Source organism: Neltuma alba, unplaced genomic scaffold (genome assembly GCF_004799145.2).
Source record: "Neltuma alba isolate B1F8T4 unplaced genomic scaffold, ASM479914v2 tig00003310_pilon, whole genome shotgun sequence".
NCBI classification, from domain to species: Eukaryota; Viridiplantae; Streptophyta; class Magnoliopsida; order Fabales; family Fabaceae; genus Neltuma; species Neltuma alba.
The window spans coordinates 1-26416 of record NW_021633229.1 but is presented as its reverse complement, the minus strand read 5'-3'; the positions used below and the strand labels follow the sequence as shown (position 1 = coordinate 26416).

Here is a 26416-nt window from a genome sequence, read left to right as displayed (position 1 = left end):
TGGATCGTTTGTGCATCAGAAACTACAATCATTAACTGTGAGCTGTATACACAAATGCTTCATCAGGATTCCACCCAAACCTCCTTCCTCTACTAATCCAGTTTGGAAAGATATCTTTTTCTTTTTATCTTGTGTTAAGAGTGATAAATCTAAAGTAGCTTCTCTTCCTTTATTTTTAAAATTTTCTTATGAAACTTGTAGGTTGTTATCATTTAGTACTTTGTAATCGTTTTAATTTTAATGCCATTTTGTCCTTTTACCCCAAAAAAAAAAAAAGAACAAGTCTTTTATGGTACTCCATACTTTTTATAAGATCTCAAAATCTGAATTAATTTTGTCCTTTTTATAAAATCCTATTTAGGGATGCGTGAACATTAAATATGTTTTTACCAGTTTTGCCTCTAATGATTTTTTTTATTCTCTTTCCTCATCTTTTTCTCATACTATATTCTTTTTCATCATTTATCTTATAATTAGTATTTCTCTCTTTTATTTACCATCTTATTAAATAAGGGCACATCATTGAAAAGAGATTGCTTTTAATTAATTTTAACTGTTTTCTTAAATTGTATAATTTGATTAAAAAGATCTTATAAAAAGAATTAAAAAGAGAGTACAGTTAAGTGTTTGAGGAAGGGCTTCATATTGCAAGGCCATTGACATGATTTTTGAATAAATTTTGTAACTTTGAACCTCTTAAACTTCATTTTCCTAAGTGGAATCAGCATAAATGAAGGTAAAAATCCAACAAGATCAATAGATCATATAAGTTCTGGATAAAGAAATGAGAAGAAAAAAATTAGGAATATTATGCAGGAAGCACAAACATACAATGATCATAATTAATTTTTGAGCGCGTACAAAAGTGATACACTTGATGAAACATTGTTATCATCAGAAGTTGTAGTGAAACCAGAAGAGTTTGTGTTGGCACTAGGGCTTATATTCTGGTTTTGACTCACATTTAAGCTTGATAGAATTGAAAATGGTGCTGGAAATTCGTTCTACGATAGTATGGGATAACTTGAAGGAAGATTGGGAAATGGAGTTTCAAAGTTAAGCACATGAATTGCTTGCCTTATTGATGGCCTACGGTTATGATCAGGATGAGCACACCACAGCCCAACGATCATAAGGCATTCGACTTGATCATGCTCATAATCTCCTCGTGGCCTTGGATCTGCTGCTTCTAGAATTCTCCCGCTTCCAAAGAGGTTCCATACCCAATTCACAATGTTTATTTCATCTTCTGGAGCTGTATGGTTGATGGGTTTTCCTACACAAACTAACTCTAGAGCAACAACTCCAAAACTGTATACATCAGATTCTTTGCTGGCGTTTCCAGTAGTGACACATTCAGGAGCCATATAGCCCATAGTTCCTGCTAAAGCTGTAGTTTGTGCTCCTTTTGCATGGTCTACAAGCCGTGCTAATCCAAAATCTCCAAGCTTTGCATTAAAGTTGGAATCTAGCATGATGTTACTTGATTTTATGTCTCTGTGGACAACACATTGTTCCCATTCTTCATGTAGGTACAGTAATGCCGAGGCCAAACCTTGAGCTATTTTAAATCTAGTTGACCATGTCAACAAGCTTTGGTCCTTGAAGAGATGAGAATCTAAACTTCCATGGCGCATATACTCATAAACTTACAATAATTCTTTCCTTTCATGACACCAAACAATTAGTTGCACCAACTTTCAATGCCTTAGTTGACTAATAATTCTTACTTCTGAGGCAAACTCTTTCTTCCCTTGTTTAGAATCCTTCGATATTCTCTTTATGGCAACGTAGGAGTTTGAATGTTTCAAAAAACCTCTTTAGACTCCACCAAATCCTCCCTGTCCCAACTTCTGCCCATCTTCAAAATAATTTGAAGCACTTGCTAGTTCAGCATATGAGTACTTTTTGGGCCCTGTTTCTCTTTCAAACTCATCATCACTCATGTTGTCCGGCGACTCATCATCTTCCTTTTTCTTTTTGTTCTTCCACAAGACGAACAATACAACCCCACAAACTAAAACAAACCCTCCAATCCCTAATCCAATGGCTAGTGCTGTGGTATTTCTACTTGTTCTAGGAGCCGTATTTGGGAAGTCCTCTGAGTAGAAACTCCATGTATTTATCATATGTGTTTGCAAATAATTGTCCTGTGGAAGCTGAGAAACCAAAAGAACCCATTCTGGCAAGTACTTTGTTAGGTCAACTATATAATGAAGATGTTGCCACACAATATTGTTAGAAGTATCAAAACCAGTGAAAGAGATGCTTAAATTATGTGTACTTGCATTGTAGCTGATGAAAGCATCATTTCTTCTGCCTCCTGTGATATTAGCAGACCATGTCACATTAGTAACAGATTTAATAGAGTTAATGTGGACACCCACATGTACGCCGGAGGATCCCAGCCAGGATTTGAATTTGAAAAGATATCAAACTCCACAGCAAGAAATGGATGATCTGTTGAATTAAGTATCGTTTCTTCACCTCCAACAATCAGACCCAAAGCACCTCCTCCAACTTTTGGGGGATTAGGAAGCTTTGAACCTATGGCCAGCCCATCTGCATAAACAGTTTTGCCCACTGAATCAATCACGAAGGTGAAATTGGTGTTGAAATTTGCGAGTTTCCCACTGGTTTTGTCCCACAAGTGCATCGCCTGGTTATATGTGGCTCGACCTTGACTATCCTGCGAGGATTGTCCCTTTTGGTTTCTTACTAAGTAGATGGATGGTTCTGCAATGTAAGCTGATAATTCGCACGTTATCTTGTTATGATCATTGGGCTGGAAACTGGTGAAGGTGAAGTTTAAGGAAAAGGCATGGGGTATGAAGAGGAAGAAAACTGATGATACTAGCCACATCTGATCTGATTTGGCTAAGAAATTTGTTTTGTTTGAGGTTTCATGGAGAGGCGTACCGTTTATATATTGAGTCGAAGAAGTCAAGAAACTTGTGTGTTGTTGTTCTTTCACCCCCGCGGTTCGTCAATTTTCATGTTTTTGAAACTAACAAATGTCTTATATTTCTGCATCTTCGCTTTGCATGGTCCAATAGGTGAAGTCATCAATTTTTTAAGACCAAAACCGAGTCCACAAGCCAATGCTGTGAATCTTTCAGGGTGATTAAATAAAAACAATGACCCTGTCTCTAGCGACTTGTTCATCTGATGATGTTTTTGATTATTTCAGTGCTCTTTAATTAGCCAGGAAAAATCAACTACGGAAAATCATATTTAGGCAGGCAAATTCGGTGAAGTTATATTTAAGATTTTTTTGAAATATTAATTCATTTTCAATGATGAAGAATTAACTTCTCTCAAGCAGTCATCTAAGAAATTTATAAAATTATTAATATCAAGCTTAATTTTCTTATTATTTATTTTTCAACCTTAGCGATAAAAGTCACATTTGAATCTTCTCATGGTTAGAAGAATTAGTTTTTTTTTTAAAAAAAAAAATCAAACATTCGGTTTCGTCATTTAATTCCAAGACTTTCACGTTTCTCAAGTAATTTCCCCCCTCTACTTTTACCCGGTCTGCGAGTCAAGGCTAAGAACCTGCCTCATTATATGTTATACTATTATCGTTACCCTTATAAATTACTACCTCCGGTCCTAATTATAAGACCCAGTTGATTTATTTGAGAAGATTAAGGAAGTAAGTTAAGTTAGTTATTTGTAATAAATAAGTGTTGTCATTCCTAAAATATCCTTGCTAATTAAGTATATTGGCTAGAACTATTATTATTAGAAGGACTATCTTGGAAAAAAATGCATAAATATGAGAAACAAAATGGATTGGGGTCTTATAATTAGGATCAAACAAAAAGTCAAACGGGGTCTTATATTAAGGACCGGAGGTAGTATAATACAGTAAGGAGTAATACATTATCTTATCCTTATAATATACTTAAACTTATTATATCGTTATTAAGAATAATATTAATGGGAAAATTTCTTGTCCTTTGTTTTAATTTTTATAGGGTTGTATAGGAAATTTCTTGTCTCTATTCGTGATCAAGAACTGAGTATATACATTCGATCCTACACTAATGATACAGATAACAGTATTTACGCTGATGAGAAAATATTCTAATATTATCTTTTCAATTTTTTTTTTGGGCCCATTAGGAAAGTCATATTTAAGATCAACAAGTTTACAAATAAAGGTGGAAACAGGCCAAATTAGACCAAACTTTATCCTTAACAATTAGGCCTGTCTAGTAATAAATTGGCCTAAGCCTAGATTGAAGTCTGGCGTGTACAAAAGACTATCCTGGCCTTAAGCATATTAAAAAAGCGTGTAATTTTACAAAATTTTAGATTGCATAATAAAAAAGATACAGATAAAATATCCCTACTGCATAATAATTATTTTTTAGTCTTGTCTTTTATTTAAACTTTACTGTCATAAGTACCATTTTAAGAATATTATTAAAAAAATTATAATTATATGTTAAAATTTGAAATAAAACTAGATATAAGTATAAAATTAAAATTAAATTTAAGACAAATATATAGAGAGAAAAATTAATTAATTTATCAATTCTTTTCCTTTTTTAGTGAGAAGTGCATTTTATTCCGCAATATGTATAGCAGTTCTCAGGAAAATGCAAAGAAGATCACTGAGGAAAGAAAATAGCCACTAACTATCTAATGTTCGTGCAACGTAGAGATTCCGTGGCACTAGCAGTAGGATGAGCAAGTGAGATTGCTTCGACTCATGTCTTCCAAGTATCTAGATGCAGACTGCGGTTTTCATTTCCATGTTAAATACAACAGTTCTGCTTTACGGAAACAAATTGTCAGAGCAAGTGATATTATTTTGGAGCACCTATCTTGACAAGTTGGTGATAGTACTTCTATTTCCCCTAGTAACAGGTTCTTGTGGCTTTTGAAGCAGCAGTCAGCTCTTTCATATTCTTCTTTAAAGGCTTCTAACCTTATACTGCGCCCCCGATGTCGATGGAATTTGCCTCTTCTGAGAAATTTATACCCTCCAAATATCGTCTATGAATTTACTCAGTATCCAGTCACTTCACAACCTATGGATTGTTTGAGATGGGTTGGAAATACTTCAAGCACTTATACTGTTCAATATGGTTACCGTATGCTTCTGGCAAATCCATCTATTGTTAACTCCATTCGCCAATTTTCTTTATGCCCTTAAATTTAGAAATTGCCTATTCTGCCCAGGATCAAACTTTTGCTCTGGAAGATTGTCACACAAATTCTACCAAACACTGCGTTCCTCAAGAATCGCCATCTCACCAATGTGGAGGTTTGTTATTTCTACTCTGATGCAAATGAATCTCTTGAACACCTTTTTCTTCACTGCCTCTTTTCCAGAGCTTTTTAGTTTGGTAGTGCTTTAGGTTTTCAAATTGTTTCCCTAGTTCACTCTGATTTACCTCAATAATTGTGGTTTTGGATGACTTAGAACATGGAGGTACCTTCTTCCCCCTTTAGATTGCCCTTTCATATTTTGGATATATTATGGTTTATATGCAGGGAAAAGATATTCTCCTGAACATGTAATTTCCACGGCACTATCTAAAGCACAAGCTTCTGTTCTCTATCCTCAACATTCTTGCTGTAATATCCCAAATTTTATGGATTTGAGTAAAGCATGATGAAGGAGAAACTTTTAGAGAAATTGTTGAGATTAAGACCTTTAAAATATGGTCTAAATAATTATAAAGTTAATTTCAAGAATTTAGGACCTATTTTCTTGGAATATTCAAGAAAAATAGTTAGAGGCTAATTTTTGAGCTGAGATTTTTAGGAAAATTATTTTATAGACTAAAGAAGCTAATGGAAGAAGAAAATTCATATAAAATATCCAGGTTTGATTTCTGGAATTATTTGACTATCCTTAGAAAAAAAAAAAATAGAGAAGGATCAAATTAAAAGAAAATAAAGACCAAAGGGCATGATGGTCATTTCACATCCTTTGTCCCTTTTTATCTGCCAAAAACGCCTCCTCCCTTCTCATTCTCCTCTGCTGCCGACTTGAATGAAAAGGAGAAGGAACAGAGAGAGCTTGAAAGGGCGAGAGGAAGACGAATCATCACGAACTGTCGGAGAAAGAATCAGAGGTGTTTTCTTGCATGCAAGTGTGCTTTTCTGATTAAGGTGAGTCCTTCAGGCCTTCCTCTGTCCTTGTTTTCTTTGATTGGGACTATATGAGAGTGGAAGAAACAAATGAAAATCCAGCCCTAGGGAGAGAAATTCAGGAATCGCATGAAAGCTTTGGTCGAAGCATCAATTGGGAGTTGTGTGAGAGTGTGCCTGCACTTGTATGCTGCTGTTTGTGTTATTTTTTTTTATTCTCTGGTACCTGATTGTCGAAACAGGGGATAGGTGATTCAGGGGGTTAGTTTCAGACTCCCTTTTCTTTGGGTATAAGGTTGAATATTGGTGGTATTGGAGAGAGATTCCGTGACCCACATGTATATGAAAGTGCGTTGGAGTTGGTTTTATTTTAATGACATGTTCGAAGACGTCTTTGGACCCAATACCTCTATTGTTTTATGCTGATACATGGGCTCCATACGTGAAAGGCAAATGAAAAGGAAATGGTATGATCATGAAGATTAAATAATGCTACATGATATTTTGGAGTGAAAGCCGTGAGGTTTAATGGGAAAAGAAAAAGGAGTTCTTATTATTTTGTTTTGGTTAAATGGTCTTAACCGCTGGATAGGAAAAGGGCAAAATGAGTTTGAATATTTGAATGCTACACGGATTGGAAGTGATTATTCTTTAAATCTGGAATTTTAACAAGAGAAGGAATTGTTGAATTTGAGAACCAAAATCTGATTCGAAGTTTATTGGGTTGTCTTCTCAAATGCTGAATATTATTCCAGTTAGCGGACCAACCTTATTGTGATCAATGATTAAATTTTATTACAGTAAAATGAGCATTTTAGAGGGGCAAAAGACATCCATATATTACGAAATGGAGGAATGATGTTAATATTGGGATGTTGCAGCTGAAATTAAATCACTTGGCAATGATTTGATTATGTATAAATGGGAAGTATTTTCGGTCAAGTGGGTTGAAGAGGAAATGAAATCTTAAACTACGGGACATTAAAGTAGGAGATAGAATGATATTGATAAAGCTGGAATTTTATAAAAGTATGAAATAAATACTATTGCTATTATAAATTTTAAGGACCTTGAATATTCAAGGGTGTTGATTTATTTTTGAAGCCTAGGAATAAATGATCTATATATATATATATATATATTAATCTGCCCTTACTCAAATAATTTATAGGATTTGATATTTGTTCGAATCCATTAAGAAGGGAGCCAAGAAGGAGACAAGGGGAAGGGAGTACAGAAGAAAAAGCAAAAGGTAGTAACTCTTTTCCTTTAATGTGATTGTGCATTGATTGCCACATGCTTGGATGTGCCTTTATGCTGATTGTGCATGAGAACATGTAAGTTGCCTTCGCATAATAATATTTGTCATGACAATATGCGCTGGTTTCCATTTATTTTGGAATGTGGGCGCGATAGATAGCTTAGCTATATGGGTGTATGGTGTATATGCATCATTGATTATACTTGGATGCAAGGTGTTGTTCTCTTTGGCCTGTGTAGCATGTTGTTTGTGATCTTGTATGATTACGTGAGGGAAATTTGTTACTACTGGGATTCTTTAGAATCTCACCCCTTCTTCCATGTAATACAGCAAGAGCAAGTACTCCTAAGGGCAAGGGAGTAGTGATCGGTGGAGTTTAAAAGTGCAAGAAGCTGGCGATCATTTGTACATATATATTTTGTTTAAAATGCATCTTATTTTGGAGTAAAGATATATATTGTATATCTATTTTGGTATGTAAATATTCCTCCATAAGGAGATGACTAAGGGCAGATAGATCATAATGACTGCTATTGAAGGAAATGGTCAAATTTTTTGATATAATTATTATTTGGCCTAAAATTATGTGTATCTAATTACGTATCTCGTCGTGTGAGCCAATGGCCAGGGTGTCAAATGTTAAACCCTATTGGCTATAGTTGACTTAATTCAGGATTCGAAGGGCCGGATGGAAATAAAAATATATATAATTCCCAGGATGAAACCTAGCTTTTAATGGATCATGTTTAAATAGAATAATTATACTAGTATATAAGGGATAGGTGTTACATTTTTGGTATCAGAGCGGAGGTTCTGGCAAGAGGTCAAAATGCTCTGCTCGCTTAAGATACATAATTTTGTTATGGTTAATTGTAACAAAGGTGTATATATTGTGGTTTTAGGAATTTGATTCCTATTATTATTTTACAACTATCTATCTGTGTTTGTAAATTGGAAATTTAATATTGCTGTTGTTATTGATTATGATTTATTTCATGATCAGTAAAGGATGGTCATACTTAGAGGAGGCAGAAGTGGAGGTCGAGTTGATGAAAACAGACCCCCACCTGACCCTCTACAACAAATTTTGGACAGACTTAATGAACAACAGCAAATGATAAATGAAATAGAGAGAATCAGGCTAGACATGACCAAGAAAGAGAAGAAAAGAATAGGAATGATATTCCTATTGGAGGCTTACAACAACAACCCGAATTACAACCACGACAAGACCCACAGCTGGTCCCTGAAGTGGCTTCTGAAAGACCAATTGCAGAGCAAGAAAGTCTACAATATTGGATTTCCAGATTCTGTAAGCATCAGCCGCCATCATTCATGGGCAGATTTGATGTACAAGCAGCTGAGGATTGGGTAATGAAATTGGAGAAGATTTTCAGAGTTATGGAGTGCTCTACTGAAAGAAAAGCTCAAATGGCACTATATAAGCTAGAAGGTGATGCAGATAGATGGTGGAAAAACACCGAACTGCTTTTGCAAGCTAGGAACGTTCCACTTACCTGGGAAGTGTTTAAAGAGAAATTTAATGAGAAGTATTTCCCTCAGTCAATTAGAGATGGCAAAGAAGCTGAGTTCCTGACACTGGCACAGGCTGAAAATGAATCATTTGATGATTATCTAGCTAAGTTCATCCGATTGTCCCGGTATTCCACACAACTACAAGAGCGAAATAATGAACGTTGGAGTACTGGGAAATTGATTCGTGGATTGAAGCCTATTTTGAGAGAAAAGCTAGCTCCTATGCAACTGGCTCATTTTGACACAGCAGTGGAGGTATGCAGAATCACTGAAAGTAACCTGCAACCTCAAAATGTAATCAAAGGCTATAGTAAGCCAGAAGCTTCTGAAGGACCATCAAGGAAAAGAAGTAATCCGACTCCTTGGGATAGGAGAAATGCAAAAAGAATGAATCAACCAAAGAAGCCAGGATCCCAAAGAGTTGCAGAAGTGAAAGAATGCCCTTACTGCGGCAGAAACCATGGGAACAGGCCATGTTGGTTTGGGCCCAATGTTTGTTATAGATGTGGAAAGCCTGGTCACTTTGCTCGAGAATGTGGGCAAAAAATGGAGGAGTTCAGGCCCAGGAATCAAGGTAAAGTCTTTGCTATGACTCATGAGGATGCTCGCAAGTCTCCAAATATGATCCAAGGTACAATTCGACTTAATGGCAATTTAGTGCAAGCATTGTTTGACTCTGGTGCTAGTCATTCTTTTATTGCTTATGAATGTGCTAGACGACTAGGGTTAAAGGTTGATAAATTGCCTTATGACTTGGTTGTGTCAACGCCCACGGGTGCTAAAGTTATTACTGCTAGTGTTTGTTTAAATTGTTTAATTCAGTATGAGCAAAATGATACAGTCATAGACCTTATCTGTATGCCATTCCAAAATATGGATATAGTTATAGGTCTCAATTGGCTATCAGCTAATAATGCATTGATTGACTGTGGAAATAAAAGGCTTGTGTTTCCTAATTCCCAAAAGATTAATGAAATAGAGCTTGAGTTAAACTTTATCTCTATAACTCAAGCAGAAAAGTGGTTACAGAAAGGGTGTCAAGGGTACATGGTTTTCTTCTCATTACAAGCAGAAGCAACAGTAAATTTAGATGAGATACCTGTGGTTAGGGAATTTCCTGAAGTATTTCCTGATGACATAAGTGGGTTGCCCCCTGAAAGGGAAGTGGAATTTGCAATTGATATAATACCTGGAGCAGGACCAATTTCAAAAGCCCCGTACCGTATGGCTCCTAATGAAATGGTAGAACTGAAGAAACAAATAGAGGAGTTACTAGAAAAAGGGTTTATACGACCCAGTGTTTCGCCATGGGGTGCTCCGGTGTTATTTGTAAAGAAGAAAGATGGAAGCCTCCGATTATGCATTGATTACAGGGAATTAAATAAGGTGACTATCAAGAATAAGTACCCACTTCCCCGAATAGATGATTTGCTTGATCAGTTGGCAGGCTCTTGTGTATTCTCCAAAATTGATCTTAGATCGGGTTATCATCAGTTACGGGTGAAAGCAGAAGATATACCAAAAACTGCTTTTAGAACTCGGTATGGGCATTACGAGTTCTTGGTGATGCCATTTGGACTGACTAATGCACCGGCAGTATTCATGGATTACATGAACCGAATCTTTCGACAGTATTTGGATCAATTTGTGGTGGTGTTCATTGATGACATCTTGATATACTCCAAGAACATAGAAGAGCATGAAGAGCATTTGAGAATTGTCTTAGAAATTCTCAAGAAGAAGCAGTTATATGCTAAACTCAGTAAATGTGAATTTTGGCTTACAGAAGTTAAATTCTTAGGCCATGTTATCTCATGTGATGGGGTTGCAGTAGATCCTAGTAAAGTGGAAGCAGTGCTGAAATGGAAAAAGCCTGAAACGGTTACAGAAATAAGAAGTTTTCTGGGTTTAGCTGGTTACTATAGAAGATTTATCCAGAATTTCTCCAGAGTTGCTTTGCCACTGACTAAGCTCACTAGAAAGAATCAACCCTTTGTATGGGATGATAAGTGTGAGGCCAGTTTTGAAGAGTTAAAGAAAAGGCTCACGTCCACTCCAGTCCTGATTATTCCTGATCCTCAACAGACCTATGTAGTCTATAGTGATGCAAGTAAACATGGTTTGGGATGTGTCTTGATGCAACAAGGCAGAGTGGTAGCATATGCCTCTCGACAACTTAAGCCTCACGAAGAGAATTATCCTACACATGATCTAGAGCTAGCAGCAATAGTGTTTGCTCTCAAGATATGGAGACATTATCTCTACGGAGCAACTATAGAATTATACTGTGACCATAAGAGCCTCAAGTATTTACAAGACCAAAAAGAATTGAACATGAGGCAGAGAAGGTGGATGGAACTATTGAAAGATTATGATTATGAAATCAAATACCATCCGGGCAAAGCAAACGTTGTCGCTGATGCCCTGAGTAGAAAAACAGTGCAAGTGGCAGCTCTAATGATTGAGGAACAAGAATTATTGGAGAAATTTAGAGATTTTAATCTGTCCAATCAGATGATATTAGCAGGTTATGGTGCCACTCAAGTGGAAAGTGACTTGAGAGATGAAATAGAAGCAGCTCAGGAACAAGATGACTTGGCGAGATCAATCAAGATTAAAATTGAAAAAGGAGAGACACAAGATTATGATTTTTCACCTAGTGGGCTGGTTAGATACAAGAAAAGAGTTTATATTCCACTGAAGGCTGAACTTAGACGGAGAATTCTCGATGAGGCACATAAAAGCAGATATACCCTTCATCCGGGCATGACAAAGATGTATCACAATTTGAAGTCGTTATATTGGTGGCCAGGAATGAAAAGTGATGTCACAAAGTATGTAGCTCGCTGCCTCACATGTCAAAAGATTAAGATAGAGCATCGGAAACCTCCGGGACCTTTACAACCACTAGAGATTCCAGAATGGAAGTGGGAAAGTGTGACGATGGACTTTGTTGGAGGTTTGCCAAGAACAGCGGCTGGGTATGACACCATTTGGGTGATAGTTGATCGTTTAACAAAATCTGCTCATTTTCTTGCAATTAAAGCTAACTATACCTTAGAGAGGCTAGCACATGTATATATTAAAGAGATAGTCAAACTCCATGGTGTACCAGTTAGCATTGTATCAGATAGGGATCCACGATTTACTTCAAAGTTTTGGCGATCTCTTCATGAAGCTATGGGCACTCAACTGAAATTTAGCACAGCTTATCACCCTCAAACTGATGGTCAAACAGAAAGAACTATCCAAACACTTGAAGATATGTTGAGAGCTTGTGTTTTGGATTTTAAGAAAAACTGGGATTATATCTTGCCATTTGCTGAGTTTGCATATAATAATAGCTATCACGCGAGTATTCAGATGGCGCCATATGAAGCACTGTATGGAAGGAGGTGTCGATCTCCATTGTGCTGGACTGAGCTAAGGGAGAGAAGGTTGTATGGTCCGGAATTAGTTGATCAAACCACAGAGCAGATCAAAATTATTAGAAAAAGACTTCTTTCTGCACAAAGCAGACAAAAAAGTTATGCTGATAAGAGAAGGAGACCGTTAGAATTTGAGGTCGGAGATCATGTATTCCTCAAAATTTCACCAATTACAGGCATCGGACGAGCAATGAAGACTAAGAAGCTAAGCCCAAAGTACATCGGTCCATTTGAGATTCTTGGTAAAGTTGGACCGGTGGCGTATCAAATAGCTTTGCCTCCGCAATTAAGCAAATTGCATAATGTCTTCCATGTCTCTCAGTTGAAGAAGTATCAACCAGACCCTGAACATATAATTGAACATGAAGAGATAGGTGTACAAGATGATCTAACCTTTGAAGTAAAGCCAGAACGGATTATTGATCATCAGGAAAAACGACTCCGGCATAAAAGTATACCATATGTGAAAGTGGTTTGGAAGGGATTGACTCCTAGAGAAGCAACTTGGGAATTAGAGGAGGACATGAAGGCACAATACCCAGATTTTATGCTTCAAGGTACGTTTTAAATTTCGAGGACGAAATTTATTTTACGGGGGAGAATTGTAATATCCCAAATTTTATGGATTTGAGTAAAGCATGATGAAGGAGAAATTTTTAGAGAAATTGTTGAGATTAAGACCTTTAAAATATGGTCTAAATAATTATAAAGTTAATTTCAAGAATTTAGGACCTATTTTCTTGGAATATTCAAGAAAAATAGTTAGAGGATAATTTTTGAGCTGAGATTTTTAGGAAAATTATTTTATAGACTAAAGAAGCTAATGGAAGAAGAAAATTCATATAAAATATCCAGGTTTGATTTCTGGAATTATTTGACTATCCTTAGAAAAAAAATAGAGAAGGATCAAATTAAAGAAAATAAGACCAAAGGGCATGATGGTCATTTCACATCCTTTGTCCCTTTTTATCTGCCAAAAACGCCTCCTCCCTTCTCATTCTCCTCTGCTGCCGACTTGAATGAAAAGGAGAAGGAACAGAGAGAGCTTGAAAGGGCGAGAGGAAGACGAATCATCACGAACTGTCGGAGAAAGAATCAGAGGTGTTTTCTTGCATGCAAGTGTGCTTTTCTGATTAAGGTGAGTCCTTCAGGCCTTCCTCTGTCCTTGTTTTCTTTGATTGGGACTATATGAGAGTGGAAGAAACAAATGAAAATCCAGCCCTAGGGAGAGAAATTCAGGAATCGCATGAAAGCTTTGGTCGAAGCATCAATTGGGAGTTGTGTGAGAGTGTGCCTGCACTTGTATGCTGCTGTTTTGTTATTTTTTTTTATTCTCTGGTACCTGATTGTTGAAACAGGGGATAGGTGATTCAGGGGTTAGTTTCAGACTCCCTTTTCTTTGGGTATAAGGTTGAATATTGGTGGTATTGGAGAGAGATTCCGTGACCCACATGTATATGAAAGTGCGTTGGAGTTGGTTTTATTTTAATGACATGTTCGAAGACGTCTTTGGACCCAATACCTCTATTGTTTTATGCTGATACATGGGCTCCATACGTGAAAGGCAAATGAAAAGGAAATGGTATGATCATGAAGATTAAATAATGCTACATGATATTTTGGAGTGAAAGCCGTGAGGTTTAATGGGAAAAGAAAAAGGAGTTCTTATTATTTTGTTTTGGTTAAATGGTCTTAACCGCTGGATAGGAAAAGGGCAAAATGAGTTTGAATATTTGAATGCTACACGGATTGGAAGTGATTATTCTTTAAATCTGGAATTTTAACAAGAGAAGGAATTGTTGAATTTGAGAACCAAAATCTGATTCGAAGTTTATTGGGTTGTCTTCTCAAATGCTGAATATTATTCCAGTTAGCGGACCAACCTTATTGTGATCAATGATTAAATTTTATTACAGTAAAATGAGCATTTTAGAGGGGCAAAAGACATCCATATATTACGAAATGGAGGAATGATGTTAATATTGGGATGTTGCAGCTGAAATTAAATCACTTGGCAATGATTTGATTATGTATAAATGGGAAGTATTTTCGGTCAAGTGGGTTGAAGAGGAAATGAAATCTTAAACTACGGGACATTAAAGTAGGAGATAGAATGATATTGATAAAGCTGGAATTTTATAAAAGTATGAAATAAATACTATTGCTATTATAAATTTTAAGGACCTTGAATATTCAAGGGTGTTGATTTATTTTTGAAGCCTAGGAATAAATGATCTATATATATATATATATATTAATCTGCCCTTACTCAAATAATTTATAGGATTTGATATTTGTTCGAATCCATTAAGAAGGGAGCCAAGAAGGAGACAAGGGGAAGGGAGTACAGAAGAAAAAGCAAAAGGTAGTAACTCTTTTCCTTTAATGTGATTGTGCATTGATTGCCACATGCTTGGATGTGCCTTTATGCTGATTGTGCATGAGAACATGTAAGTTGCCTTTGCATAATAATATTTGTCATGACAATATGCGCTGGTTTCCATTTATTTTGGAATGTGGGCGCGATAGATAGCGCTTAGCTATATGGGTGTATGGTGTATATGCATCATTGATTATACTTGGATGCAAGGTGTTGTTCTCTTTGGCCTGTGTAGCATGTTGTTTGTGATCTTGTATGATTACGTGAGGGAAATTTGTTACTACTGGGATTCTTTAGAATCTCACCCCTTCTTCCATGTAATACAGCAAGAGCAAGTACTCCTAAGGGCAAGGGAGTAGTGATCGGTGGAGTTTAAAAGTGCAAGAAGCTGGCGATCATTTGTACATATATATTTTGTTTAAAATGCATCTTATTTTGGAGTAAAGATATATATTGTATATCTATTTTGGTATGTAAATATTCCTCCATAAGGAGATGACTAAGGGCAGATAGATCATAATGACTGCTATTGAAGGAAATGGTCAAATTTTTTGATATAATTATTATTTGGCCTAAAATTATGTGTATCTAATTACGTATCTCGTCGTGTGAGCCAATGGCCAGGGTGTCAAATGTTAAACCCTATTGGCTATAGTTGACTTAATTCAGGATTCGAAGGGCCGGATGGAAATAAAAATATATATAATTCCCAGGATGAAACCTAGCTTTTAATGGATCATGTTTAAATAGAATAATTATACTAGTATATAAGGGATAGGTGTTACACTTGCCCTACAATATGTGCCGACAAACAAGAAATGTTCAACCCCTTCAGTGGTCTGATCTCCGTTGTCTATCTTACAGTTTTTGGCTTCTTAATTTACATATTACCAAACCCACTCGAGGTCGTCGTCAGATTCTTGTGTAAGTGATAACCTCTCAAAATTCCTAATGAATTAAGCTGATTTAACATTCTTTTATTGGGTTTATAAGTCAATTCTGCAGGAAACAAAGCATGAGGAGAGTAAAGAATGAGAAAGAGCTGAAAAGAAGCATCCGCCGCGGCCTATGGAAGAAAACGCCGCGGCGGATCACACAGAAAGGGAGACTGCGCCTCTGTGAAATCCGCCGCGGTGCCCTGATGCATCCGCCGCGGCGCCCAAGCTACCTCGGAAGCAACCTATTCGGTGAAATCCGCCGCGGCGCCCAAGCTACCTCGGAAGCAACCTATTCGGTGAAATCCGCCGCGGCTCCTTTCTGAATCCATCGCAGCGCCTGAGTCACAATACCATTCTGTAAAAGGCGCCGCGGCGCCTGAAGCAATCTGCCGCGGTGCCTGGCCCCTCGCAGCTGTGCGTTTTACTTCCTAACTTAAAAAATTAGGGCATATAGAGTGAGACACGGGAGTTTTGAAAGAGAGTTCGACTTTTGGAGCAATTTTGGAGGCTGGCTCTGCTAGGGTTTGGAGTTTTGGAGGCTTGGAACTTTTGGGCTTGAAGCTAGAAGAGATTCAAAGCTTGTATCTTAAATTTTCTGGGTTTCCTTCTTCTTCCCTTCTTGTTTCTGCTATGACTACTAGATATTCCTATAGTTGTAGTTCTTTACTTGCCATGTATAGCTAAATCCGTTTTTCTAGGGTTATTTTGATCTATTGTATGGATTGAGACTTGGGTTTTACTATCTTTTTAGTGTTAATGATAATATTCAGTTGTTTTTACTTTGAGCTTAATGCTTCCTTTTGTCTGGCCATCATTTGGATTGATTGGTTGATTAGTTTAACTTGAGAAAGTTAGACTAATTCGTGAACTTAGGTAAAAACATGCTAGTCCAGAAATTTATTTGAGTGAATAGATGGTTTGTCGATTGATCAGAGATGTATTTGTTGACCTAGCATAGACTAAATGGGTTTTGGTTTTTAAAGAGCAACCTTTTCAAACAAAAGCAAGAGATTGCTGTGTTTTAATGGTGTTTGCAACATTTGGTTTTGACTTGAGAAAGCTTAATCAATTCTATAAACCCAGGCTAACTGAATTTATTGTGAAACACTATTTGAGAAGTAATTAATCCAATTTCATGAAGTACTTTAGTGAAGAATAACCCTAGTCTATTAATTGTTTCAAGGTCGATTCGATTTTATACTGCTTTAAACCATTGTTTTCTTAACTTTCATTTCACAAACTCTTTTACAACAATTATTTCACTTAACCTAATCAAATACACAATTATGATTATTCAACTCATCTAGCCTTAGTCTCTGAGGGAACGATACTTTTTATATTACTTGCGATCCATCCACTTGCGGTCAAGTTATTTGGTGAACAGTAAGCTTGTCTCATTGTTGACATTCTGCATGATTGGTGGATTTCTCCTCCAATGGGGCTTCGACCTTTGCAACTTCAAATGTTGGCTTTACGATCTGCACTTACTTTCTTATTCAATCAGAACGTTGTCCCACCCCTTACGCCATTTCCTTTGATTTGTAACTTAACTAAATCTTCGCATATTTGAATTTTGCTAAGCTAGAGCGTCATTCCCTGTACTCTTTTACGCCTCTTACTTGATGTAAGGGACATGCTCTCTAAGTTTTTGTCCTTCACTTTTGTCCGTCAATGCGTAGTTTGATTTTATCAAAAGAGGGGGGAAAAAAAACTGTGCAACGCATGCTGATTGTTCCTTTCGTTCCAAATTTCTATCAAAGAATTCCAAACAAAATTCTTCCCTTTGTTTTTAACTATCCTTGCAGAATAAATTTTTCGTTGATCTATGTTTTTACGATTTAAAGATCATATTATTTATTGATATTACAGTTTTAAATTATATCGTTAAACTAAATTTCAAAATCCAATAAAATATTAATTATTTATAAAAAATAAATTAAAAGAGAATATTAAAGATAATAGTATCAACTAATTTTCTCATATTATTATAATTATAAATTTATAACAGGCCTATCCTAGCCTCATAGGCTTAATTGGCTTTTCAAAGAGTTTACGCCTAACATGTTAAGCTAAACAACTTGAGCTTGCTTTTAATTTTAAGCAGATTAGACTAGGTCAAGCTAAATACAGGTTAGGTCGTAGATTTTGAACCCCCAATCTATAAGGGGAAGCTAAGAAACTTGCGCACGTGCAATTAGCTATTTTGCCCCCTCAATTATCCTATTTGACTCTGTGAAGTCAAGGACAGAGAAGTCAACTCGGTTCTTCCAATAAGTGGAAACCGACTATTGAAGTGCGCTCATAGCAGATAACACCAAATAACTTGTTGCTATTCATCTAAAGCTATCGAAACGATTCCATAAATGCAGAGTGTCGTCAGACTCGGTTGGTTTTGCAGGAGGGTTGCTATGCAAGTAGGAATTTATTGGCTGGTGAAATCCAGTGGTCGTGATTTAGATGTGACTTGAAAATAATATTGCAAATTAAATTTCGTAATTAAGAATTGATTACATTGACTTAGCTTTTCTTGGTCAGCATAATTTATTTATTTCTTTTTTTTTTCCCCCTTGATTTCCTGCAATAGTGATCAAGTCTCATCCGACTAGGACAACCGAGTCTTCTATGATAATGTCTAGTAAAGTCAGATAACGTGTTTGAGAAAGGGCTTCGTAGTGGAAGGGAATTGACTTGACTTTGATTGAATTTTGTAACTATGAACCTAATCAATGACGTTTTTAATGATCCATATGCGTTATGCAACTCCGTGGGGCCTCACCTGTCCTCTCCTTCTATTATTCCACAGTTCGTCATCATAAAATCCACCAGAGTATAATGTTTTAGAATATACCGTTTTTTGTTTAAAGCATTAATATTTGACACCCATTATTCCTAACTAATTATAAAACTTTCTAACTAATTAACTATGCTTTAACTAATGACTTCTACTGAGAGTAATTTTAATATTTTACAAGAAATAACTAACTTGAACTAATTTTATTAATTTATGTAAAGTTTTTATTAGATGTTTGTAGTAAAGATTAGTGGAAGTGTTTATTTTCTTTAACTTATTAAAAATACTACCACATCATATACCATTTGCAATGACTTCGGTTAAGCAGCTTCAAACTGGGATGAGCAGAAATAAGCAATAACATAATTTTGGTTTCTTGCAAATTAAGAAAAGGAAACATCATTACACAAAAAGCAACAGTATATATATAATCTCAAGGTGAAAATCCAACATGTAAGTTTTCAATACCTGTTTTATTTTTTTCAGATTACACAAACTTAAATGTTACGAGAACATACAATAACCGTAATTAACTTTTGCGAGAGTAAAAAAGTGATACACTTGGTGAAACATTATCATCAGAAAGTTGTAGCGTAACCAGAAGAGTTTGTGTTGGAACTAAAGCTAATTTTCTGGTTTGGACTTACCTCTGAAGCATTGGCATTGGATAGAATTGAAAATGATAAGGGCACCGGAAATTCATCATACGTTGGTATAGGATAACTTGAAGGAAGACTAGGAATTTTAGCTTCAAAGTTTAACACATGAATTGCTTGCCTTATTGAAGGCCTGCGATTTTGATCAGGATGAGCACACCATAACCCAACAAGCATGAGGCATTCGACTTGATCATGGTCAAAATCTCCTTGCAGCCTTGGATCAACTGCTTCCAGGATTCTACCACTTCCATAGAGATCCCATACCGATTGCACTATGTTTATTTCATCATCTGGAGCCTTTGGGTTGATGGGTTTTCTCCCACAAACTATCTCTAGAGCAACAATTCCAAAGCTATAGACATCAGATTCTTTGCTAGCCCTTCCAATGATAACACACTCAGGAGCCATATAGCCCATGGTTCCTGCTACAGCTGTAGTTTGTGCTCCTTTTGTGTGGTCTACAAGCCGTGCCAATCCAAAATCTCCAAGTTTTGCATTGAAGTTTGAGTCTAGCATGATGTTGCTTGATTTTATGTCTCTATGGACCACACACTGTTCCCATTCTTCGTGCAGGTACAATAATGCAGAGGCCAAGCCTTGAGTAATTTTAAATCTAATTGACCATGTCAGCAACCTTTCGTCCTTGAAAAGATGAGAATCTAAACTTCCATTTGGCATGTACTCATAAACTAGCAATAGTTCTCTCCTTTCATTACACCAACCGATTAGATGCACCAAATTTCGATGTCTTAGTTGACTAATAATTCTTACTTCCGAAGCAAACTCCCTCTTCCCTTGTTTAGAGCCCTCTGATATTCTCTTTATGGCAACATAGGAGTTTGAATATTTGAGAAAACCTCTGTAGACACCTCCAAATCCTCCCTGTCCAAGCTTGTGCTCATCTTTAAAATAATTTGCAGCACTTGCTAGTTCAGCATATGAATACTTTTTGGGACCTGTTCCTCTTTCAAAATCATCTTCACTTATGTTCTCATTAGAATCATCATCTTCCATTTTCTTTTTGTTCTTCCACAACACAAACCATGCCGCCCCAACAACTAACAGTAATCCTCCAACCCCTAATCCTGTTGCAAGTGCTGTGTAATTTCTACTCGTTCGGCTTGGGCTCGGGCTCGGGCTTAGACTTGGTACTGGACTTGGACTAGGAGCAACAGTTGGGAGGTCCTCTGAGTGGAAACTCCATCTATCGATCGTGTGTACTGCATAGTATCGTCCGGTGGCGGCTGAGAAACCGAAAGTAACCAATTCAGGCAGGTACTCTCGTAGATCAACTATGTGATGAAGATGTCGCCACACAGTGTTGTTAGAAAGATCAAAACCATCAGTGAAGGAGATGCTTAAATTATGCGTACTTGCATTGTAGCTGATGAAAGCCTCATTTGTTCTGCCTCCTTTGATATCAGCGTCCCATTGAACAGAACTAACGGAATTAGTAGAATTGATATCGACACCCACATGTATATACGGAGGATCCCAGTAATTGCGAAAGATATCAAACTCCACAGCAACAAATGGATGATCTGTTGAATTATTCAGACCCATCAATGGAAGATCTGTTGCATTAATCAGACTTATCAGACCCAAACCACCTCCTCCCCTTTCTGGAATATTAGGGAGCTTTGAATCCTTAGGGGCTAAGAAGAAGGCCATCCCATCGCCAGACTCGTTGAGGCTGTTATTTGAAAAAATCACAAAGGTGAAGTTGGTGGAGAAATCTGTGAGTTTCCCGGTGGCTTTGTCCCACAAGTGCATCGGTAGGTGATATGTTGCTCGCCCGACACCGTCAGTGAACGGAGTTACCAAGTCGATGGATGATCCCTGCAGACGAGCTGATTTTTCTAAAGTCATGTTGTCATCGCCCCGGAATTCGGTGAAGTTAAAGGTTAAGGAAAGCACATGGGGGATCAAGAGGAAGAAAACTGATACTAGCAACATCTTCACCTGAAACTTATTCTGCTAAATCTTTTCAGGGTGAGATGTTCGTGGAGATGAAGGAATAATCAATAAACTTGCTAGTGCTTTTTCTTCCCCACAATGGTTAGGTGTGTTTCTCCACGCGTTTTTATCTTAGTCATGGCTTTCTTAAATTTTGTCCCATTAGAGAAGGCATCAATTTTGAATAGCGACCAATCCCTAAGCCAATGGCTATCAATCTGGCATGTACGTCAACTGGGCTCCCCTTTCCTTCATATTACCCCCGGAGCAGCTAGCCATCAATGGTCCTTCTGGTTGAGAATCAATCTTCTTGCATCCAAAGTTGTATTTTAAGTTCCGTAACTTTTATCATCTAAATGCAACCCTCTATTAATATCTCTCTCGGTGAGATTAGGCTTGAAAAGTTTTTAATGTAATACCTAATTAATTAATTTAAGTGGATTAAGGATATTAATTAAATTAGTTAATATGATATGTTCTTTCTAAAACACTTTAATTATATTCTTTAATTCCCATTTCCCCCTCCCTTTCCTACTTGATTATTAGTAAGAGAATATCAATAGAATTAATTTGAAAAAAAATTAATAAATATATAAAATAGGTCTTACATATAAGGCAATATTAACTCTTAAATTACATTATATATTAAAGATAAGAAGAGTATCGAATATTAAAGATAACACATTTTGGAAACAAAACTAACGTGTTAAAGATAAAGAGTTTCTTAAAATGCAAAGCTCAGAGACTCGTAACATTACATTAAAACAACGATATATATCGATTTTTAAGAGAGAATACTCATAATAGTAACTGGATGGCCCTTATAATCGTAAGAGCATTTATAGCATTCGCTCACGTCCCTTCCTCCACTGAGACTTCTGCCCCCCCACACTCCTTGCTAGTTGCTTCCTTTTCTTCTCGTGAGACCCATGTCATTTAATTTTGTGATTTTTTCCACCATTGCTCCAGGGTGGGATCCGCACCAAATTTGCTCCTTTTTTTCTTTTTATTTATTTATTTTTTAATTTTCCCTTCTTTATTTTTCCTGTAATGAATAGATTTTAAAGCAAAATTGCTTTTTCTTACCGATAATTAAATTTAGACAACTAGACAAAATAATTAAATAAGTATAAAATATTTATAAATTCAATCTAGTATATTCTAAAATCTACACTTATTTAGCCAACAAGAATTGGTTTAGTGGGTAGGGAGTTAGACCATGAGTTCGAATCTAGCTACTGATGTGAGAATTTTATTGGTAGGTGATCTCTAAGTATCACTATAAAGCCTGGAGTATGCCTAACGAGCTTCCAGGAGATAATAGAAGAGTTTGTGTTGGAAGTAAAGCTTATGTTTTCGTCTTGAATTGCCTCTAAAGCATTGGTGCCGGATAGAATTGAAGATGTTGACCACATAGGGTAATTTGAAGCAAGCTAGGAAATGAGAGATTTGCGAGACTAATGTAAATAATTTTAACTGTAGATGTGACCTGAACATAGGGAGTGTTTGATTTCCCTCCAAAAATGCTTTTTAAAAGCACTTTTATGTAAACCTAGATAAAACTCCTCTCATAGGCTTATTTTGTATGTTGTAAAATCACTTTAAAACTGTGATTTGGTTTCCAGCTAAACACCCACATAATCATGTAAATTTCATAATTAATAATTGGTTAAATCGACTTCAATTTTATTGGCCAGCATATATAATCTCTTTTTTTTTAAATTTCCTTCAATAGTCAGCTTATACCATGTTTTTTTGGATCTACTAATTGTGAATCACTACGTGTATGAGGAAGGGCTTCATAATTAATATATTAGCTTTGGTCATAATTATAAGACCTTATTTGTAGACTATAAATGAGATATTATAATTAAGACCGGAAGTAGTATTTCTTTGATCTTATTTATAAGGTACTTCCAGCAGATTTTACGTAGACAAGAAAAAAAATCTTGAACTTGATTAACTTTTAATTAAAATATAATAACTTTTTAATTTTACTCCTATTTAATATATACACTTTTAAAAAAATGACTATCTATACTATAATAAATAAAGTACAAAATAGTATATTCATCCTAAAAATTTAATGAAGTAATTTATGAATATGATCAAGAAAAGTCTTATCTTTCTACCGTATAAATAGGTTCAAAGGAGTAAGAGTTAGACAAGGTTTTATTTTGGTTATAAATATAAGACCTCAGTTCATTTTGTCTCGCAAATTTACAATGTTTTCCAAAGTGCTCCCTCCTATCCTTTTTATAAGAGCCTAATAACTGAACCATATAGTCTTAAAAAATAGTTAAAATTAATTAAAAGTAATAAATATGAAAGAAATAAGCCGCCTCTTCCAACCATGCCCTTATTTATAAGGGGCAAGTAAGAGAGAAAAAGTATGAAAGAGAATATAGTAAACCTTTTAACTAATGCAATATATAAAATTAATTAAGGGCAGAAATGGTAAAAACACGTTAAATGTTTAGACAACTACAAGCAAGATCTTATAAATAGGATCAATAGAATTCAAATTTTAGGTTCTTATAAAAAGGACCAGAAGAAGTAAATTTTATGGTGATTGCATATGTTAACAAGTTTTTATCAAAGGTTAGTAAATGCACATAGTTAATAAGAGTATTTTATAAAAAACAATACTCATTCGTTACAAATAACTAATTAAAATAATTTTTTTAATATTGACAAATTAATTATTTAGCTAATAAGAGGTAGTAACAATTTTCTTCAATTTATAAGAAAAATCTATGACATCATATCCCTTTTAGCAATGACTTTGTTTAAGTAGCCTCCAATTAAGTGGAACGAGCACAAAAGAGAATTACCATAACATAATTTCGGTTTCTTACTAAATGAGAAAAGGCAACAATATAACCCAAAAACCAACAGCATAGAATCTTCAAGGTAAAGCTCCAACAGGATCATATATAATTCTACACATATGGTTTTACTTCCAGATTGCAGTAACTTACACATACAAGAAATGAGAATAATATATTAGGAATATTGTGCAGTAAATACAAGCAAAGAACAACTATAATTAATTTTTGTGCGAGTGCAAAAGTGATACACATGGTGAAACATTCTCATCAGAAGTTGTAGTGAAACCAGAAGAATTTGTGTTGGAACTAAAGCTAATGTTCTGGTTTTGACTTACCTCTGAAACATTGGCGTTGGATAGAATTGAAAATGATAAGGGCACCGGAAATTCACCATACGTTGGTATAGGATAACTTGAAGGAAGACTAGGAATTGTAGCTTCGAAGTTTAACACATGAATTGCTTGCCTTATTGAAGGCCTACGATTTTGATCAGGATGAGCGCACCATAACCCAACAATCATGAGGCATTCGACTTGATCATGGTCAAAATCTCCTTGCAGCCTTGGATCAATTGCTTCCAGGATTCTACCACTTCCATAGAGATCCCATACCGATTGCACTATGTTTATTTCATCTTCTGGAGCCTTGGGGTTGATGGGTTCTCTTCCCGAAAGTATCTTTAGAACAACAACTCCAAAACCATAGACATCAGATTCTTTGCTAGCCCTTCCAGTGGTGACACATTCAGGTGCCATATAGCCCATAGTTCCTGCCAAAGCTGTTGTTTGTGCTCCTTTTGTGTGGTCTACAAGCCGAGCTAATCCAAAATCTCCAAGTTTTGCATTGAAGTTAGAATCTAGCATGATGTTGCTTGATTTTATGTCTCTATGAACAACACATTGTTCCCATTCTTCATGCAGGTACAATAATGCAGAGGCCAAGCCTTGAGCTATTTTAAATCTAATTGACCATGGCAACAAGCTTTGGTCATTGAAGAGATGATAATCTAAGCTTCCATGTGTCATGTACTCATAAACTAGCAATAATTCTTTTCTTTCATGACACCAACCGCTTAGTTGAACCAAGTTTCGATGTCTTAGTTGGCTGATAATTCTTACTTCTGAAGCAAACTCCTTCTTCCCTTGTTTAGAATCTATTGATATTCTCTTTATGGCCACGTAGGAGTTTGAATCTTTGAGAAAACCTCTATAAACACCCTCAAATCCTCCCTGTCCAAGCTTTTGCTCATCTCTGAAATAATTTGCAGCACTCACTAGTTCAGCATTTGAGTACTTTTAGGCCCAGTTCCTTTTTCAAAATCGTCACTCATTTTCTCACTAGACTCATCATCTTCCGTATTATTTTTATTCTTCCAGAGTGCAAACAACAGCACCCCACAAACTAAAACCAAAGTCCCTCCAATCCCTAATCCTGTTGCAAGTGCTGTGGCATTTCCTTTTGGGTTGGGACTTGGTCTTGGGCTTGGGTTTGGACTGGGAGCATCTTTCGGGAACTCATCTGAGTAGAAACTCCATTTGTCGATCCTGTGTGTTGCAAAATTTTGTCCCGTGGCAGCTGAGAAACCAAAAGTAACCCGTTCAGGCAGGTACCTTGTCAGGTCAACTATTTCATGAAGATGTTGCCACACAGTGTTGGCAGAAGGACCAGAATTTGTAAAGGAGATAGTTAAATTATGTTTACTTGCATCGTAGCTGATGAAAGCCTCATTTTGTCCGCCTCCTGTGATATTAGGATACCATGGCGCAGTACTAGTAGATTTCATAGAATTGATATCCACACCCACATGTACATACCGAGGATCCCAGCCATCGTAAGATTCGACACTGGGATAAATATCAAACTCCACAGCAGCAAAAGGATGATCTGTTGAATTAAGTATCGTTTCGTTGCCTCCAATAATTAGACCCATGGAACCTCCTCCAACGTCTTTACGATCAGGAAGCTTTGAACCAGTAGGGGCTAAGAAGAAGGTCAGCCCATCTCCAAGCAAACTACTTCCCTGTGAATCAATAACGAAGTGAAACTGGTGTTGAAATTTGCGAGTTTCGCAGTGTCTTCGTCCCACAGGCGCATCTCTTGCTTATATGTGGCTCGACCTTTAGTAACTTTCGAGGATTGATCCCTTTGGTTTGTTGTTAAGTAGAGGTGTGAGCTGAAATGTGAGCTACTGATTCAAACGATATATTGTTATAATGATCGCGATTGAAACTGGGGAAGATGAAGTTTAAGGAAAACGCATGGGGTATCAAGAGGAAGAGGAAAAAGTGGATAGTAGCAACATCTGATATTCACCAGAATTCAAAACTTACGATCGTATTTTGCTAGGAAATACGTTGTGTTTGAACTTTCATGGAGAGAAGTTTATAGATAGAGTCGCAGAAGTGAAGAAAATTGATATTAGCAACATTTGATCTGATTTGGCTAGGAGGAATGCTGTGTTCTGAGCTTTCAAGGAGAGGCGTTTATATATACAGTCGAAGAAGTCAAGAAGCTTGCGAGTC

General features: G+C 36.3%; 1 protein-coding gene, 2 long non-coding RNA genes and 2 pseudogenes across 3 annotated transcripts; 2 read left to right on the top strand and 3 right to left on the bottom strand.

Annotated features, from left to right (window-relative positions):
* Positions 1–1004: 1004 nt before the first annotated feature.
* On the bottom strand, positions 1005–2863 carry LOC114741178 (L-type lectin-domain containing receptor kinase IX.1-like; annotated as a pseudogene).
* Positions 2864–5985: 3122 nt separating this feature from the next.
* On the top strand, positions 5986–7957 carry LOC114741176 (uncharacterized). The gene is made up of 2 exons (XR_003739758.1): positions 5986–6135; positions 7706–7957. It is a non-coding gene; the product is annotated as an uncharacterized LOC114741176 (long non-coding RNA).
* Positions 7958–9155: 1198 nt separating this feature from the next.
* On the top strand, positions 9156–15297 carry LOC114741181 (uncharacterized). Its single transcript, XR_003739759.1, has 3 exons — positions 9156–9166; positions 13367–13477; positions 15046–15297. It is a non-coding gene; the product is annotated as an uncharacterized LOC114741181 (long non-coding RNA).
* Positions 15298–19026: 3729 nt separating this feature from the next.
* Positions 19027–20976, bottom strand: LOC114741177 (L-type lectin-domain containing receptor kinase IX.1-like). Its single transcript, XM_028929431.1, has one exon. It carries the CDS (start codon positions 20974–20976, stop codon positions 19027–19029), a length of 1950 nt encoding a protein of 649 aa, XP_028785264.1.
* Positions 20977–23977: 3001 nt separating this feature from the next.
* On the bottom strand, positions 23978–26067 carry LOC114741180 (L-type lectin-domain containing receptor kinase IX.1-like; annotated as a pseudogene).
* Between the last annotated feature and the right edge of the window lie 349 nt (positions 26068–26416).

Excerpts from the sequence above, each read along its gene's own strand:
- LOC114741177 (XM_028929431.1), bottom strand. The coding sequence starts at position 20,976 with ATGACTTTAGAAAAATCAGCTCGTCTGCAGGGATCATCCATCGACTTG.